Here is an 18074-nt window from a genome sequence, read left to right as displayed (position 1 = left end):
CAGCAGACCTCTAGGGCCTTTACAGGGCAGGATTTAAATATATCTGTTCTTGGCTTACAGTGAGGCCCTTTGTGATTAAGTAATTTCTTCTAAGGATAACTAAGGACGTATTAGTTTGCTTCCTCAATCTAACATGTCTATGTGAAAGCAGGTATACACAGGCCGAATGGGTAGACTTTTCAGCTGAAAGGCTGAATGGATGGAGAGCATACAAAGGGCCACTCGCTGTATGACCCCTTTCCTATTGTTGTGATCATTTGTCCAAAGTGGGTCCTCTTCACTTCTCCATCTTCCAAATTGGTGACCTTGCATTGGCAGATGAGATTTTCAAACCTGCCCAATTCCTAAACCAACCAATAGCCACAGTACATGGATATCGGAAAAAAGTTGTTTAAATATAGTGACCTGGCAGGACTTGATGAGACATTTTAGCCAAAGATCTAGATCAGATTTGGTCCGTGTCTGTGACAGTGTAAATTACTGACCATTTACTGAATAAATAAAGAAAGCAGGTTTTTATAGATCTAAACATTAATAGCAAATAACAAATCATGACTGTTTGAATAATGGTTGTGCATATGTATATATTTCTGTTTCAGTTGTGTGTAATATTAGAGCCAATGCAGGAATTAATGTCAAGACATAAAACCTATAACCTAAGCCCACGGGACTGCCTAAAGACTTGCTTATTTCAGAAATGGCAGAGGATGGTAGCACCACCAGGTAGGTCATTTGCCTATTTCTTTTCTAATGCTTTGGGTAAGTGATAGTAATCTGAGGTGTTGAACCTCCTGTCATGGAATCCTCTGGGAGGTGGGATCAGTTAAGGGCCTGTTCATCCCTTTAAGGGATTTGTTTTTTAAAGCCCATGACATGGCACGTCCTTTACATGCTTTTTCATGCTAACTCTATCGCTGAAAATATGAATGCCCGATGCATCTATTAGCAGTGGGCAACCCCACGCGTAAGTGCCTACACGCTAGCGGGAAGGGGATGGGGCCCCTGAGAAAGATCCTTTGCATGCTGAGCCCTTCAGAACATTTTTTTGCAGGGGGGGGGGTTGTGGTGGCACTGTGTGTGTTTTAACTGAGGCAAAATAAATAGGGTAAACACTGGAGCAGTTGCATGGAGGTGCAGCCTGAAGGCCACTAAGGGTGAGATTTGGTGAGAATGTATTATTTGCTGTTCTAGACACATCTGAAAGACTAACTCAATGGGAAATTAGGGGGATCTTTGGTGTGAAAACATATCTAATGTCCTAGTTATTCTTGGAACGATAGCTGAATGGATAATACACCAATGTTTCCCTATATCTATATATATCTGTAACTTTGTTATGAGTTAAGAGGGCCCTGAACATAGGCTGGACCTCCAAGCAGAGCCTGAATTGGAAAGATCAACAGCCACTGCCCTAAAATCCATCCATATCGACTTTTTGTAGGGATGCACCGAATACAGGTTTCGGCCTTTTTCAGCAGGATTTGGATATGGCTGAATCCTTCTGCCGGGGTGAACCGAATCCGAATCCTAATTTGCATATGCAAATTAGGGACGGGGAGGGAAATCAGATGACTTTTTGTCACAAAATAAGGAAGTAAAAAATGTTTTCCCCTTCCCACCCCTATTTTGCATATGCATATTCGGCCCGAATCTTTCGCAAAGGATTCAGGGGTTTTGGCGAATCCAAAATAGTGGATTCGGTGCATCCCTAATTTTTTCTGGCAACATTTCTGCTTTTGGTTTACACTGAGACATCCTCTTTTACAATTTTTTTTTGTTAACTATTTAATATTTTGTTACTTTATTTTAATTAACAGCAGAGCCCACACGACAGACCACCACCAAAAGGAGGAAAAGGAAAAATTCCACAAACAACGCATCCAACAGCAACGCTGGGAGCAATGCAACCAGTGCATACAACAGGAAAAAAGTACCTGCTGCCAGCCTTAACCTGTCTAACCAAGTCCCTGTAAGTATCAGGTATTGGTATCCCTGTATTTTCCATTCTTTCAGTTCAGCTCAGGCTAGTCAGAGCCCCCTTGCCGAGATGATGTGCTGGAGCTAGCTGTCTTTCACAATAACCAACTCTGACACAAAGCTGCATGTGAAGAGACAGATTGCTGAGAGGGGGATAGTGAAGAGTAACTAGATTATTTTAGAAACTGTACAGAATGTTTAATTGATGAGAGAGAGAGAGAGAGAGAGAGAGAGAGAGAGTTTCTTATGTCTGTGAGAGGAAGCTTATAATACATTTTCATTTTTACAATAGTTTCAATTTAATAAACATTTAAACAAACTAGAGCTCATTTATAAACATTGGGGAAATTTGGACCTGGCCAGGAACCCATAGCAACCAATGAGTGATTAGCTTTTTTTCAGCCAGCTGCCAGCTCAACATTGAAAGCAATCATCTACAGGCCCGGATTTGCGGCAAGGCCGCATAGGTCCGGGCCTAGGGCGGCAAAGAAATAGGGGCGGCATGCCGCCCAGCCGCCGTTCAACTGCACCAGCTGCGCCGGCGTTTTTTCGCCGGCGTGCTGGGAAGGCGGGCGCTAGGACCGCGCGGCCGCCTGGTCGGACCGCGCGGCCTAGGGGCGCGCAAAAGTTAAATCCGGCGCTGATCATCTAATTGGTTGCCATGGGTTACTTCCAAGGAGCAAATTTGCCCAGTGTTTATAAATGAGCCCCACTATGTACTGTATATGGTTTCTTCTAGTAAACAAGAAAGTAAAAAAAACCACTGAAAAGCCTTCTGTATAATGAGTTGCTCCTTATCTTAAAGCCTAAGAAAAGCTGCAGCTGAGGGATGGAGGGGTTTGTTTATACTAAGCTCATTATCACAATATAAATGACTTACCTTATTTACAGAGTTAAGAGGGGGAGTTAACTCTTGTTATTGTGCTCATGTTTGATATTAGTAACTGCAGTGGTACTATTTAGCATCCAGTAAGTGATGGCAACTAGCCTCTTTATGTTTTATGTTCGTTACATAGACAATGTACTGTGGAAGTGATTTAACTGTATAACTATTTTTACTCATTAAAATAATATAAATGTATACATGTTTTACAAGTTTTTGTCTTATAATCTGAGTTCTTAGTCACAGCATGCATTATAATACCCTTTATGTGTATGTAGTAATAATTGTAATTAATTAAATGATACTGTTCTGTTACGTTATCTTTGTTATATGTGTAATCTTTAACAATTCCTACTTTATTTACAGTTCCCCACTACAAAAAAATGCATAGGAGATAAGACACGAGTACGGAGGAATTATCGTGGAATACGGAACGGTTTGGTAAGTGATGGGTCCAAGCCAAGGGCCTGTTATACCAAACCAGTCAGTATTCCATTATAATTTCCTACAGCCACTTTGCTGCTAACATCTGTATGAAGGCAGAGAAGTAACAAAACATCTGCATTGGCATTATCATGGAATACGGACCGGTTTTATATGCATATTGAATGTGTCTGAAATTCTGTTTCTCTGTTATTTTTGTTACTGCACGTAATATACTGCTGATATAGAAAAGGGTAACTACCCCACTTATAAAACAGAACTTACGTTTTGTACATGGTAGAACTTCTTTTTTTCCTATCTCTGTCCCATAAAAATGATTTCATCTTCTGTTCAGTTGATGGATTTTCGATTGGTGGAACCTTTAAAGGAGAAGGAAAGGCTGAGTTTACTTGGGGGTACCAAAAGTTAGGCACCACCAAGTGAATGTATTTACTTACCTGAAACCCCGGGCTGGTGCTCCTATCAGCAGACGACTGCACTGGTCCAGGGTTATACCAGTGAGCACCACTGAGCAATAGTTTTCTTTCTTCTTGCAGCTGCACATTCGCAGTAGCGTGAAAAGCCGAACTTTAATGAAGAAGTCGGCTATTTCGTTCTACTGCACATGCGTCTGGCCCATGAAATTTGAAAAAAGTAGCTGGAAAAACCCCCGGGCCAGTGCAGTTTTCTGCTGATAGGAGCACTGGCCCGGGGTTTCAGGTAAATATATACTGTCACTTGGGGGTGCCTAACTTTTTAGGCCTTTCCTTTGACTTAAAAATTTAATTCTAAACTTTAGGAAATGCAAATTAGGCAAATGTAAAACTGAGGTTCAATTATTGCATTAGTAATAAGTTATAAACTTTTATTGTTGAGCTTATTCTTTAGAAAAAACTATTATACCCCAATGCCGTGAAACCTTTGAGCGAAACCACAAAGTTTAAAACATTTACTATCATTATTTATTTTAGCAGTCCAATTATCACCTACTATGCACCTTTAATTTAATTGAACCTTTAATGTGTAATTACGCAGTGTTCTGCGTGAAATTCCCAACTGCAAACCAAGGCACCGTTGTAGTAAACAGATATTTAATTGGTTGCTAAGGGGTACCACATTATAAAAATCTGTCCATTGTTATAGTGCACCAGTAATAACATGTGTGACCACCCCCACTTTTCACCTTCTCACCATTTAATATCTACTGAGGTTTGTAAAACAGAAACCCTGCAAATCTCATCTAACTACCAAAAATGTAGGGAAAATATATGGACAGATTTACTTAAAGGAGAAGGAAAGTCATCTTGCACTTGGGGGTGCCAAATGTTAGGCACCCCAAGTGAATGTATTGACTTACCTGAAACCCCGGGCTGGTGCTCCTATTAGCAGAAAACTGCACCGGCCCGGGGTTATACCAGTGAGCACCACGGAGCGATCCTCTTCTGGCTTCTTCTTTCTTCAAATTTCCCGGGGCAAACGCATGCGCAGTTGAATGGAATAGCCGACTTTTTAGTTAAAGTTGGGCTTTTTGTTCTACTGCGCATACGCAGCCACGTAAAAAAATAGGAAGATGGAAGAGGATCTTTCCATGGTGCTCACTGTTATAACCCCGGGCCGGTGAAGTTTTCCGTTTTTCTCTTTTTTCACACGGCTGCGCAGTAGAACGAAAATTCAGGTAAGTAAATTCAATCACTTGGGGGGTGCCTAACATTTGGTACCCCCAAGTGCACGAAGACTTTCCTTCTCCTTAAATTGCATTATAACCAAAAACATGTTCTCTATAGACAGTAAATATGTGTTAGATAAGATTGTTCTTGAACCTAGCCAGCTAATTCTCTAAAAAAAATTTAATATTCACTAGAAAGATGTGGACACCTTAAAAAAGACAAAGATGGATTGGGTGGTTTGTTCTAGCACAGACCATTCCCAGTTTCTAACGAATGACGGCTCTGGATCAGGTCTTCAGAGGCAGCTAACTCATGCGTAGCCCTATATAATTTTGTTTGCTCTGATAATAAGTGCCAGGAAGCCCAGTAATAGCATAGTTTGGGCAGCTGGGTGTAAAAGTTGGGAATTACATCTCTGTTCAGATCAATATGATATGCTACATTGTCAACTATCTCTGTTGACAAGTAGTCTATTACCCCATGGCCATCAACAAAATTCACTATATCGTGAATTACATGAAGAACAATTGTCATTTGGGAAGTGCTTCGTGCAGTATTTTAGGCTTATAGCACAAGCCCAAGTCCACCTGTCACAACTCATGAATTGATTGAATGGCAGACCTGCAAAGCAAAACCTCTTCCATTTAATAACATCATGAGTGACAGGCTAATGGACTGCAGTTGCCATGCAGTGGTAAACAGTGGAAGTCAAAATTCCCCTGAATGTTTCTACTTCTTATAATGGGACCTGTTATATAGAATGCTCTGGACCTGGGGGTTTCTGAATAAGGGATCTTTCTTCCTTAAGTCTATTAAAAAAAATTGTGAACACATGAATTAACCCCAATAGGATTGTTTTGCCTCATATAAGGATTCATTGTAACCAGCGCCGTTTCTGTATGTATTGCCGCCTGAGGCGGCTCCAGTAATGCCGCCCCCCCAGCCCGATTCGATTTCCGGGGGGGAGGCAGCAACGCTAGTGCGGAGAGCGCAATTGCGCTCTCTCGCCCTAGTAAAGCCGAATTTCCGGTTCAAAAACCGGAAATTCGGCTCTTAAAGGCACCAGGAGCGGCTTTTTGCCGCCCCTGGAAACCTAGCTGGCGATGCCGCCTGAGGCGAGCGCCTCAGCTCGCCTCATTGGCGGATCGCCCCTGATTGTAACTAGTTAGGATCAAGTACAAGGTACTTTTTTATCATTGCAGAGAAAAAATATTTTAAAATTTTAATTAGTTTATTAAAATGGAGTCTTTAAGAGATGGCCTTCTCGTAATCTGGAGCTTTCTGGGTAATGGGTTTCCAGGTAACGTATCCCATACCCTGTACCACGTAAAATTCTGTCGAAGTCTACTGGGCATTATTTACTATAAATGAATCTACTTAGTTATAGTAAATAATGTCTGAATACCCGACAGAGATCTTAATCTTGCTCCTGTTTTCTGGCATTAATTGTTTTGTCTTTCTTCTTGCTGTTTTTTTCATGATTGAGGGTTTTTTTGGCCATCTTTTAATTTTTTTTTTAATTACATCATGGAAAAAAATCCCTATGCGTCTACTATGACAGCATGCAACCATTAACACATTGAAGATCCACTGAGAACATGACATTTAAAAACAGTTCTTTACTATAAATGTAATAGTATTACAGTAATAGCAGCAAAAGTATAATTAGCACTCGACATTTCGTAGCAGATGGTGGAGAAATCCTCTCTTGATACACACGCAAATTCAGGATTGCCCATAACATAGACGACAGGTTTAGAGCAGGAACAGATGGCAAACTAAGGACATCTTGGCAGTCAGATATGTTTTTGTTTGCTAACTGCTTAATTCGTTCTGAAAATTGACAAATCAGCATGAATGCTGTTCTCATGAAAAAAAAGTAAAGTATATTAATTACTGTAATTACAGAGCCGTATACAAGAGTCTAATAGTAACTAATGAGGGGTGAGTAATTAGCAAGCTTAGAACAATCAGAATAATGTTAACAGCTTATATGTGAGGTGTGTTTTACATTTTTATCCTGCAACACAGATATGGCATCTATTATCCAGAATTCTTGGGACTTGGGGTTTTCCAGATAAGGGTTTTTTCCGTCATATGGATAACCAAACGTTAAGTCTTAAAAACATTTCAACATCAAATAAACCCCTATTGGGATTGTTTTACCACCAATGTGGATTCATGCAGCTCAGTTACCATCAAGTACAAGGTACTGTTTTATTATTACAGGGGAAAAAGTTGAGCGTTCTGGATAGTGGCTTTCCAGATAAGGGATCCCATATCCATGATACGCTTTAAAGGAGACATATAGGATAAATGAAAAAAAACTAATTTTGTAGGCAATTATGAGTTATATATGGTGTTGCTTTTACAATGTGCTAAAAATGTACATTATCTTTAAAAATAGCCTCTTTATTAGAGCTCACTATAGATGTCCTCTGGTCCCTGTTTGAAATTAGGGGTGGGCGTGTCCTAATGGTCCCTGACAGAAGCACAGTAGGAGGGGGACAGCCAATCACAGCCCTGCAGTCACACAATCACAGACAGGCTTCAGTTCCCTATCAGGTCCTGCTAACTGCTGATTGGTTCCTGTCCTACAGTGCAGTGAGCTGAGAGCCGCCACTCAGCCTGGGAATTCAGGGAGCAGGAAGTGGAAGGGAGGGATTATTAGGGTTTTTGCAAAAATATTCAATAAAACAGCCTGAAACACTACTTTTTTAAGCACAATTCTTCTATATCTAAATGAGTATAATACACTGGTACATTCTTATTCTTTACACAAAATGTCTCCTTTAAGCAATATATTATATGTGTATATAAAATAGAGATATTGTACTCCATTTGCAAAGTTTAACCAGTAGAGGTAGCAGATGCAGTAACAACGGAGCAGGGAGCTTCCAAATATATTTCTGAGTAACATATTCCACAAGATTTGGAGGGTCCTAAACAGATCTTATAAACAGAGAAAGAGTGGGATGTCTCTCCTAGCATAGCCCATTCTCAAGCCCAAAGAAAGGGAACTCTTTGTACCAGATCTACAACGACAACTAACTCACCAAGATTGGTTCCTTTGAATTTGTTTTTGCTCTGATGATCAAGTTACAGAAAGTGAACTTACTGAGACATAGCAACGTCTATCTGAGCTTCTGATTTGTTACCCAAGGTTTTATCCCACCCTATAATTAACCAAGTCAGTCAAATTTCTTGAAAGGCAGCACATGAAAGTCCCTCTTGGTCACTGGGCCTAGGAAAAAACAGAAATTGCATGATTTGGGATAATAACCGTTTTACTTCCAAAAAATTTTCATTTTTTGGGGTGATGTTTTGGGGTGGTGTTCTGCTTGGAACTCAATCAACGGTCTGTACTTTATTGTGCTGTACTGTAGCTTTATGTAAAGGACTGTAGTACTCTCAGGATCAGAGCAAATGTCTCAAGACATATAGCAGAATAAATGATGTTACTATTCAAGGATAACATGACATACAACGTCATGGGAAATAACATAATTTTACATTGCATAAAATTTTTTATTTTTTTTGAGGTAAATAAGTCATGACAACGAAGGGGTCATTTACCACTTAGAACGCAGTGTGCAAAATAAAAAAAAGTGTCTGTAATGGTCAGAGGGAGGTAAGTAGGGCCCCCCCCAGATTCTGCTCCTCCTGACATTGCCCCTTTCCCCTGGAGAGTAAGTGCTTGGTAAGTGAGCACTGAGTTTTTGCACCTCTTAGGGCTCTAACACTTGTGTTCCAGGGAAATGAAAATAACCCCTTAATCCCTTAAATTTTATTATCATTTTAAATCTTCTACTTATAAAGGCAATTGCCCTGTTAGCTTCTATCTTTGAATTTGCATTTTGATTTACATCATTTAATTGCTCTTATTAATTATAGATGAAAAATTGGCTGCCTAATACTTAATTAATATTTGCACCGCATGGCATTTAATCTGCTATATCAACACACAGCGGGAGTGTAATGGCACATTAGAGCAAAAATATGTAAATTTAAGTGTGGGGTTCTTTTCCATTTTTTTTTTCTTTCAATAAAAAAAGATAATAGTAGATAAATAACTATGGGATCCGTTATCCGGAAACCCGTTATCCAGAAAGCTCCGAATTACGGAAAGCTTGTCTCCCATAGACTCCATTAAAATCAAATAATCTAAATTTTTAAAAACAATTTCCTTTTTCTCTGTAATAATAAAACAGTAGCTTGTACTCGATCCAAACTTTCCAATTAATCCTTATTGGAAACAAAACCAGCCTATTGGGTTTATTTGATGTTTACATATGGTACTCCAAGTCCCGAGCATTCTGGATAACAGATCCCATACCCGTACTTTGTATTTATGTCCATTAAAGGCAGAGGCACATGAGCAGAAATCTGCACTACCATCAGGCAAACAATCTCATGAAAATGTCTTTTCCTTTACTAACATGTGGATCTCTGCAGAGACACACATGAAGATTCGGGGATATTAGTAGCCCGGCGACAAATCGCCTCTTCTTCGGGCGACTGCTGTAAGGCAGCTTTGAGCGACTTCCGAAAACGAAGCACTCCGAGTGCCATCCCACCGGGATTTGGATTCTAGCCGGTGGGTAGGCAGTTTGTGGAGATTAGTCGCCCGAAGAAGTGGCGATTTGTCGTCAGGCAACTAAATCTCTCCAAATCTCCACGTGTGTCTCTGCCCTAAATGGTGCAGACTAGGTTTTTAACAAAGCTCATGGGTGATAAAATCAGCTGAAGCAAGCATAATGGAAGAAACCATTCATACTGCATCTTTAAATGCAAATATGCAGTCACAGCAAATATATATGTATATATCATTTTTGTATGGAAAAAAATTGTATTTATGAGTGAATTAACAAAGAGAGGATAGTATGTACAATATTTAATATGTCATAAAAATGTCATAAATGTCACTATTTTGTTCCACCATTATTTTGTCAAAGAAAAAAAACATATATCACAATTATAACTGCTGTGCATTGAGTTTTAAGGTGGCCATACATACATCAATGTGGCTGGACAATCGATCTATCTCAACTGACTTACCAGAACATCACTCTGGATTGGAATCCCTTAGGCAGAAGTTTCGACTGAACATAGTGTGATCCGTCAGGTCTGAAAATCCAGTCTTCCATTGCTTCTCATCCACCAACCAAGGGTCAGGAGTCAGCACTCCTACCTGTTCCCCTTGAAATCCACAAACCATATGAGGGGATGGATGGAAGTCACAAATAAGCATTTCAACCAGCCGCAAACTGACGGAAAACAGTGCAATCTGGTCACAAAGAAATATTTTATAGAATTCAATTTAAAGGGGTGGTTAACTTATGGTATGTTATAGAATGGTTAATTCTAAGCAACTTTTCAATTGGTTGTCATTATTTTTTTTATTTTTTTAAATTAGGTACCTTCTTCTTCTAACTGACCAATGCTCTGTAAGGCAACACATTTGGGGGGTTATTTATCAAAGTCCAAATTTATCTCAATATTTCCTGGAAAAAAAACTCCTACCAAATCCACACTGGCTTTTTCGGCTTATTTATTAATACACTTTCCTGATTTTTGTTTGCGGGAAAAAATTCTAAAATTACGAAGACCCCGAAGACTTCTCCCATTGACTTATATGCAACCTCGGCAGGTCTGAGATGCCCGGATTTTTGGATTTGGACTTTTTCCATTCTCGGGGTATAATAATTTCCGAAAAATGTGTGTTTTTTTAAAATTCCGTTTTTTTTTTAACTAAAAAAACCCACATTTTTTCGTATTTTTTGCATTCGGAGTTTAGTAAATAACCCCCTTATTGTTATCACTACTTTTTTTTTTTTTACTTATCTTTCTATTCAGGCCTCTCCTATTCATATTCCAGTCTCTTATTCAGATCAATGCATGGTTGCTAGGGCAATTTGGACCCTAGCAACCAATTGCTGAAATCGCAAACTGAAGAGTTGCTGAATAAAAAGCTAAATAACTCAAAAACCACAATTATAAAATGAAAACCAATTGAAAAACGTCTCAGAATATCACTCTCTACATCATACTAAAAGTTAACTCAAATAATAATAACTGATTTTAAATTGTGATATATATTATGATCAGTGACTGCTTTTTCAAACTGCCCATACTCACATATTAGTAAGCTGTATAGTCCTTTCCAGCCTTGGAGGGGTACAGAGTGTATTTGAATATTACAGGCATAAAAACAATATTTAGTAATTTTATAAAGGATTCAAAACAGGTATTTCTGAATGATCTTTAAGGGGTGCAATGTTGTGCCCCTTACTGCTCTAGGATTTATGAATGGGGCATTAATAAAAGAGGTCTGTTATAGCCAGTGAATGAATAATACTGATAGGGATGCCCTAGTTGTCATGTGTTAATTGTGCAAAACTATTTTTGTAACCTAATATATGTATAAATCAGTTTTAAATGTATTACTTCAACACATAAGTGCATGTCTATCAAGGAAAAAACTTCATATTAATTGAAAACCTACATTCATATTCAGTTTTCTGTAGTAATTTAATCTATTCCACTGATAATTAAACTAGATCTTTAAACATGAAGACATCCTAATATATTTAATCAAATTCTGTACTTATCCTTCAATCGCGCAATAATCTTAATTGCCTCAACAAGTAAGACATCTTTGTGCTGTAATCCTACTTCCCAGATGTATTTTTGCTTAGGATAGTAGGCTATATATATATATATATATATATATATATATATATATATATATATATATATATATATATATATATATATATATATATATATATATATATATATATATATATATACTCTGTTGCACTCTAGGGACTTTTGCTTTATTAGAAATGACATTTCTCTTAATCTCTATATATATATAATACTTCTGTTAGCAGCAGGGCACTATCTCCTTTTTAAGTGTGTGCAGCAGCCTTTACTTATATATATATAATATATATATATATATATATATATATATATACACACACACATATATATATATATATATATATATATATCTATATATATATATATATATATATATATATATATATATATATATATATATATATATATATAATACAGGTATGGGACCGGTTTTCTAGATAATGGATCTTTCCATAATTTGGATCATACCTTAAAGGAGAAACAAACCCTACCCCCCACCCAAAAAAACCAAAACAACCTCCAATAGGCTCGTTTTGCTTGCAATAAAGATTAATTATATCTTAGTTTGGATCAAGTACAAGGTACTTTTTTATTATTACATAGGAAAAGGAAATATTTTTTTTAATTATTTGGATAAAATGCAGTATATGGGATTTAGCCTTTCTGTAATTCGGATGTTTTTGGATAAGTGGTTTCCAGGTAACCTATCCAATCCCTGTATTCCTGCCATGAATATCCCATAAATTATTTCCTTATAAATGGTGCATAATGATGTCACCTGTTATAATCGGTGCTTAGTGATGCCATTTCTGTCACATGACTCACTTAAAAGTGTATTATAACCAATAAAGTACCCCCTATTGTATAGAAGTCACTTCCGAGTTCCATATAAAACTCAGCAAGGAGTTCGATGATCGTATAAAAGCATGAGGCCGAAGGGCTATATTGGAACTCCTTGGTGACTTATTATCCCTTTATTTTACAATAGGGGGTAGATTATTCAGTATATCACTAAAAGGAATATACATTTTGGGGCAGATTTATCAAGGGTCGCAGTGAATTCGAGGGAATTTTCGAAGTAAAAAAATAATCGAAATTCAAATTAATTTTTTGGATACTTCAACCATCGAATAGGATACTACGACTTCGAATTTACTTTGAATTCATTTCGAAGTAAATATAGTTTGAATATTCGACCATTCGATAATCGAAGTACTGTCTCTTTAAAAAAACTTCGACTTCAATACTTCGCCAAAGTAAACCTGCCAAAGTGCTATGTTAGCCTAAGGGGACCTTCTACAAGCATTTTCTAAGTCTTTACACATCGAAGTAAAATCGTTCAATCGGACAATTTTACATCGATCGCTCGATGGCCAAATTCGGTGAAAAATACTTCGACTTCGATATTCGAAGTATTTTAATTCGATGGTCGAATTTCGAAGTATTTTGCACTTCGAAATTCGACCCTTGATAAATCTGCCCCTTTGTGTCTGTATAAATGAGTCTAACCAAATTGAGTCATCAGTAGTTTTTTTGTCTTTCCTCAAGGTACCCACATAATAATGGTCTGTGCTGTTCACAGGATGTGATGGTGGTAGGAGAACCAACTTTGATGGGAGGAGAATTTGGAGACGAGGATGAAAGGCTTATCACTAGACTAGAAAACACACAGTACGATGCAGCTAATGGTATGGATGATGAGGAAGACTTCAACAGCTCACCTGCTTTGGGAAACAATAGCCCTTGGAACAGCAAACCTCCACCAAACGCAGAGACCAAATCTGACAACCCAACCCAACAAGCTTCCCAATAAGTGAAGAAATGACGGTTCCACAGAACAGCGAGTCTCGATTATAATTCATTGCATCGAATGCTTTCGTTTTATTGGTATGAATATACTGAAGAGTATAGTTATAGCAAGGAAGACATTTTTACAGTATATCTTTTTCTTACCAGCCTTTGGTTAAGTATTTTTAATTGATTGTTGTGAAATGACTGGAATTTCCTTAAACGGTTTCATTATGTTTCTTTGCTGCTTGTGATACATTATTGAAGAAACCATAAAATATGCAATATGTATTCATTTGCCATCTCATCGAGGTAAGGTGGCCAGAAAATAAAGCATATCATGCAGTCAAGTTTGTGGATGTGAACTGACCTCTTGCGTAGGTTTTGGGGGATGTCTTTCTTTCATCGAACAAAAATAAAATGTAATGTTAATATTATTTAATAATGATATTAATTGTATTAAGTATAATCTCGCTGACTTTAGACCTCAATTATTTTGCAAACAAGAAAGAATACAATTTTTAAAATAAGTCTGAACCTATAGACGTTGCATAAAATGAATCTAGATTTTTTACTCCCAAACTATTTTTATATTGCATTTACAACAATACAGGTAAAAAGAAATAAAAATGAAATAAAATTGACATTTTCACCATTTTCTGACTTGGAATTAAAAGAACAACTTTCATCTAATTCATGCATTAAAAGCTCCATGAAATAATCAAAGATCATAGAATTCTACCCGCTAAATACAGAGTGAAAATAATGGGCAGATTTATCAAAGGTCGAATTTAGAATTTATGTGAATTTTTATTACGCTAATAAAATAGAATATACTCAGAACTTGAATGGGAGGTTATTTAAGAAAAAACTCAAACGTCTAAAAGTAAGTCAAATATTACCAACCGAAAAACTCAAATTGAATTCCAATCGAATTCAACTTAACATGAATCGAGTTTTTTCTCTGAAGAAAACTTGAATGTCAGGAAAGCTATTAACATCTTCAAATGGGTCACTGGACCTCTGCCATTGACTTCTACATGAACACGGCAGATTTTAGGTGGCGAATAGTCAATTTCAAATTATTCCAAAGGTCAAGGTATGATCAATTTTGAATTCAAGTTTGGATTATTCCCAACTTGAATTTGTGAGTTTTGACCAAAAACCCATCTCAAAAATTAGAATTAGAATTTACAATTTCGAACCATAATTCATTTATCAAGGGTCGAATTTAGAGTTCATGGGAATTTATAAAAACTCCCATGGGCTAAAACAGAAATTCGGCAGGTTTAAGGTGGTGAATATTCGAATTTGAATTCTTTAAGGGCCAGTATATAATAAATTTCGAAATTTGAATTCAAATTTTTTTTAAAACTCGAATCAAATTTTAAAGGGCATATTTATCAAGGGTCGAATTTAGAGTTTATGGGAGTTTATAAAAACTCTCATAAACTCAAATTTGAAAAAAAATGACCAATCAAAACTTATCAAAAAAATTAAAAAAAAAATAAATTCGGGTAAATAGGATCAATCTGCAAACTCGAATCAAATTTGATGTGTTTTTTCACCAGTATATAATATATATTTTTTTTTTTTAAAAAAAAAATTTGATTTTCAAAAGTCCACCAAACTACTCAAAATTTATTGTAGGAGGTCCCCCATAGACTAAAACACAAATTCATCAGGTTTTAGATGGTGAATGGTCGAATTTGAATTCTTAAAAGGACAGTACATGATCAATTTTTTTTAAACTTGAATTGAATTTGGACTATTCCCTAGTCTTATTAAACTAAAAATTAAAAATTTCAATTCAACACTTGATAAATCTGCCCCTAACGATTCCCTAGTCGAATAAACTCAAAAATGTAAATTTTTAAATTCAAATTTTTAAATTCGAACTTCGATTGAAAATTCAAATTTTCACTTGATAAATCTGCCCCTAAGTGTATGGTTATAGAAAACATTGTAAAAAAAATTCATATCAGCTGTATGAATTTCACAAAAAAATTCTAGCAAAAAGAACATTTAAAAAAATGGTAGAATTCTTCCTTGCTTAAATATTCTGTATCACAACCTGCAAAGAATATAATCTCAATTTATCTTGTAAAAATGTAATTTTCTTTTCTCTTGGTATGGGTCGCAATGCTTACAACAGAATGAACTTACAATGGTTTGTAAGTTGAAAACTTTTTTGTAATACTAATATCATTTGTGCTTTATCAAATGGGGCATCAACTTCATTTTTACCTTTATACAATTATACATCTTGAAAAATTTGTTTTTTTTGTTTTTTTTTGCTGTTCATCTAAAAACGTTATGCTTTATATCTTCGGTAACTTTACTCTAGTAATAATGTGAAGTTAACAAGAGATGAGTCACATTTCAGAACAAAGAAACAACAGTGATTTTTTTTTTATGTACAAAAACGATTTTGAGTCCAGGTATTACCAAGCCATGTTTCCGGAGATTTTTCGTGAGCGGTTAAATCTGAGACCTGTGTTTTTATTGCATCTCAGTTGGCTTTTTGCTCTCTTTCACAGTATATTTCTTGTATAGATATTTTGTAAATCTATCCATCGCATTTTTTTATTATTATTGCAGTGTATTTATGTGGAATTTATAGGTTGAAAATTTCTTTCATTTGCATACAAATCATTCAGAGCACACAATATGTCAAAGTGTTATGAGCAAATGTATTACATGTTGCTTTGCAAATAAGCGTGTGCCAATAAATTGTGCTAAGGAGATTGTGACGTGTCCCTGTTTGTTTCTCCATTTTCATGCTGAATTGGATTCAGTGATACATATTAGTATTTATGTGCACCATGAGGAGGCTTTATTATTTGCCAACGCATAGCACATATTACATCACAGAAGGTTATAAGAAAACAGAGGATGATGTCACATACTCCACTCTATTTATCTGTGACATTAGCCTAACAGAAGTGCCCCTGCTATGGAATGTTCTATTGAGAATAACTGGCTAAGAAAGTTTTTAATGAAGTTTGTGGTCAGCCAACCTGAGACAATGGTGAATTAAAGGAGAATTCAACCCTAAAAATAAAATAACCCTACCCCCCTACCCTACATAGATCCCTCCCTCCTCCCCCCAGCTTAAGTGTTACCCTGGCCAAATGCCTCTAACATTTTACTTACCCCTCGGTGTAGATTCAGGCTTCTGAGTTTATGGGCGCCATCTTCTTCTCTTCTGAAATCTTCTGAATGAGACCGGAGTGACTGCGCATGCGCATTTGGAGCAATTTTCTGTTTCGCAACAACTGCGCATGCGTTGAAACTCACTTAAGTTGCCGAAGCACCGGTCTCATTACAGAGATTACAGAATCGGCTGAAGATGGCGCCCGTGAACTCTGATGCCTGAATCTGCACCGTGGGGTAAGTAAAAACTTAGGGCCATTTGCCTGGGTAGCAGCTTGACTGGGAGGGGGTTTATGTAGGGTAGGGGGGTAGGTTTTTTTTTAACTTTTGGGTTTAGTTCTCCTTTAAAGGAAAAAGAAAGGTATAATCACTGGGGATCGGGGACAGTTGTTAGACACCCCAAGGGATTACTATTGTGTCACGACCGGCACCCTATACCAGAACAGGTGCCAAGTACCCTGGTCTCGGCTTCACCAGTAGTGTGACCACCGTTGGGCTTCGGGAGGAGCCCTCAGCTTACTTGGGTGCCACCTGGACTTAACGAGGGGAACAAGGCAAAATGTTCTGGCTGGCAAAGGGGCACTGCTGTTAGCAAAGTCTTTTGGGCCGAAGGTCACGGTACAAATGGAGCAGGCAAGAGAATCATCAGACAGGCTGGGTCGAGGCAGGCAGATATCAAGAATTGTCAGGCAGGCAAGGGTCAAACCGGGTTGTCAATCAAAGGGTTAATCAAAAGAGGTAGTTGGTATCAGGCAAGGGTCAGGATCCAGAAGTCAGAATAGTCAAAAGCCAGGCAGGGGTCACAACAGGAATCACAAAACAGGTTCAGACAGAAATAGCTTAAGCTCAGAAGCCCCAGGAACAAATCCTATCACGGGCAAGGTGCTGTCGACAGAAATGGGCTTAAATACTTTTGAATTTTGCGCCTTTGCGCACTGATGTATGATGTCAGCGCGCCTGCGCATTTAAATACAAGGAGACCGAATACAAGGACGACCCCGCCGCACAGGTGTTATTACATATTGTTTGGAAAGCAGGAAGTAGTGTTCTGGCTATTATGTTAGACATCCAGTTACTCCAGCCATTATACATTACATTTTTGCCTAACTAACTATATTGACAACATTTTCTATTTTGCACAGCCTATATATATAACCAGTTTTATTATTATACTGAACAATTCCATTAGGCAAGATTAGAAGTGCAAGCTGAATCAGTGACATAAATAAAGAATCTATAAGGGTATAAGAAATTGAAAATACACACATACAGCAAAGATATTCCGATATTTCCATCAGATAAATACCAGGAGAATACAAGACAAAAAGATGTATGGTATCATGTATTTTCGTTACACGGTACAGAGCTCCAAACAAAACTATGATAATTGTCTTTAGCTGGGTAGGAGAGTGCTTGTGGCAAATTGCTTTTAAGAACCCCCCACAGTGCAAGTAATTGTTCATGCTGGTGTTTGCAATCCACCTACACATTCACAAAGACGCCTAATATAT

General features: G+C 37.3%; 1 protein-coding gene across 3 annotated transcripts in view; it reads left to right on the top strand.

The window, feature by feature from the left end:
* Nucleotides 1-14389, top strand: part of ldb2.S (LIM domain binding 2 S homeolog) — a 169746-nt gene extending 155357 nt beyond the window's left edge. The window contains 4 exon segments of one of the 3 annotated variants that reach the window (NM_001095715.1): nt 600-723; nt 1818-1969; nt 3227-3301; nt 13202-13432. In NM_001095715.1, the coding sequence (NP_001089184.1) occupies nt 600-723; nt 1818-1969; nt 3227-3301; nt 13202-13432 (582 nt within the window). 3 annotated transcript variants of the gene reach the window in all.
* The last annotated feature ends 3685 nt before the right edge of the window (nt 14390-18074 follow it).

Source organism: Xenopus laevis, chromosome 1L (genome assembly GCF_017654675.1).
Source record: "Xenopus laevis strain J_2021 chromosome 1L, Xenopus_laevis_v10.1, whole genome shotgun sequence".
Taxonomy (NCBI): Eukaryota; Metazoa; Chordata; class Amphibia; order Anura; family Pipidae; genus Xenopus; species Xenopus laevis.
The sequence above is the reverse complement of the archived record's forward strand: the minus strand, read 5'-3'. Positions and strand labels throughout refer to the sequence as shown.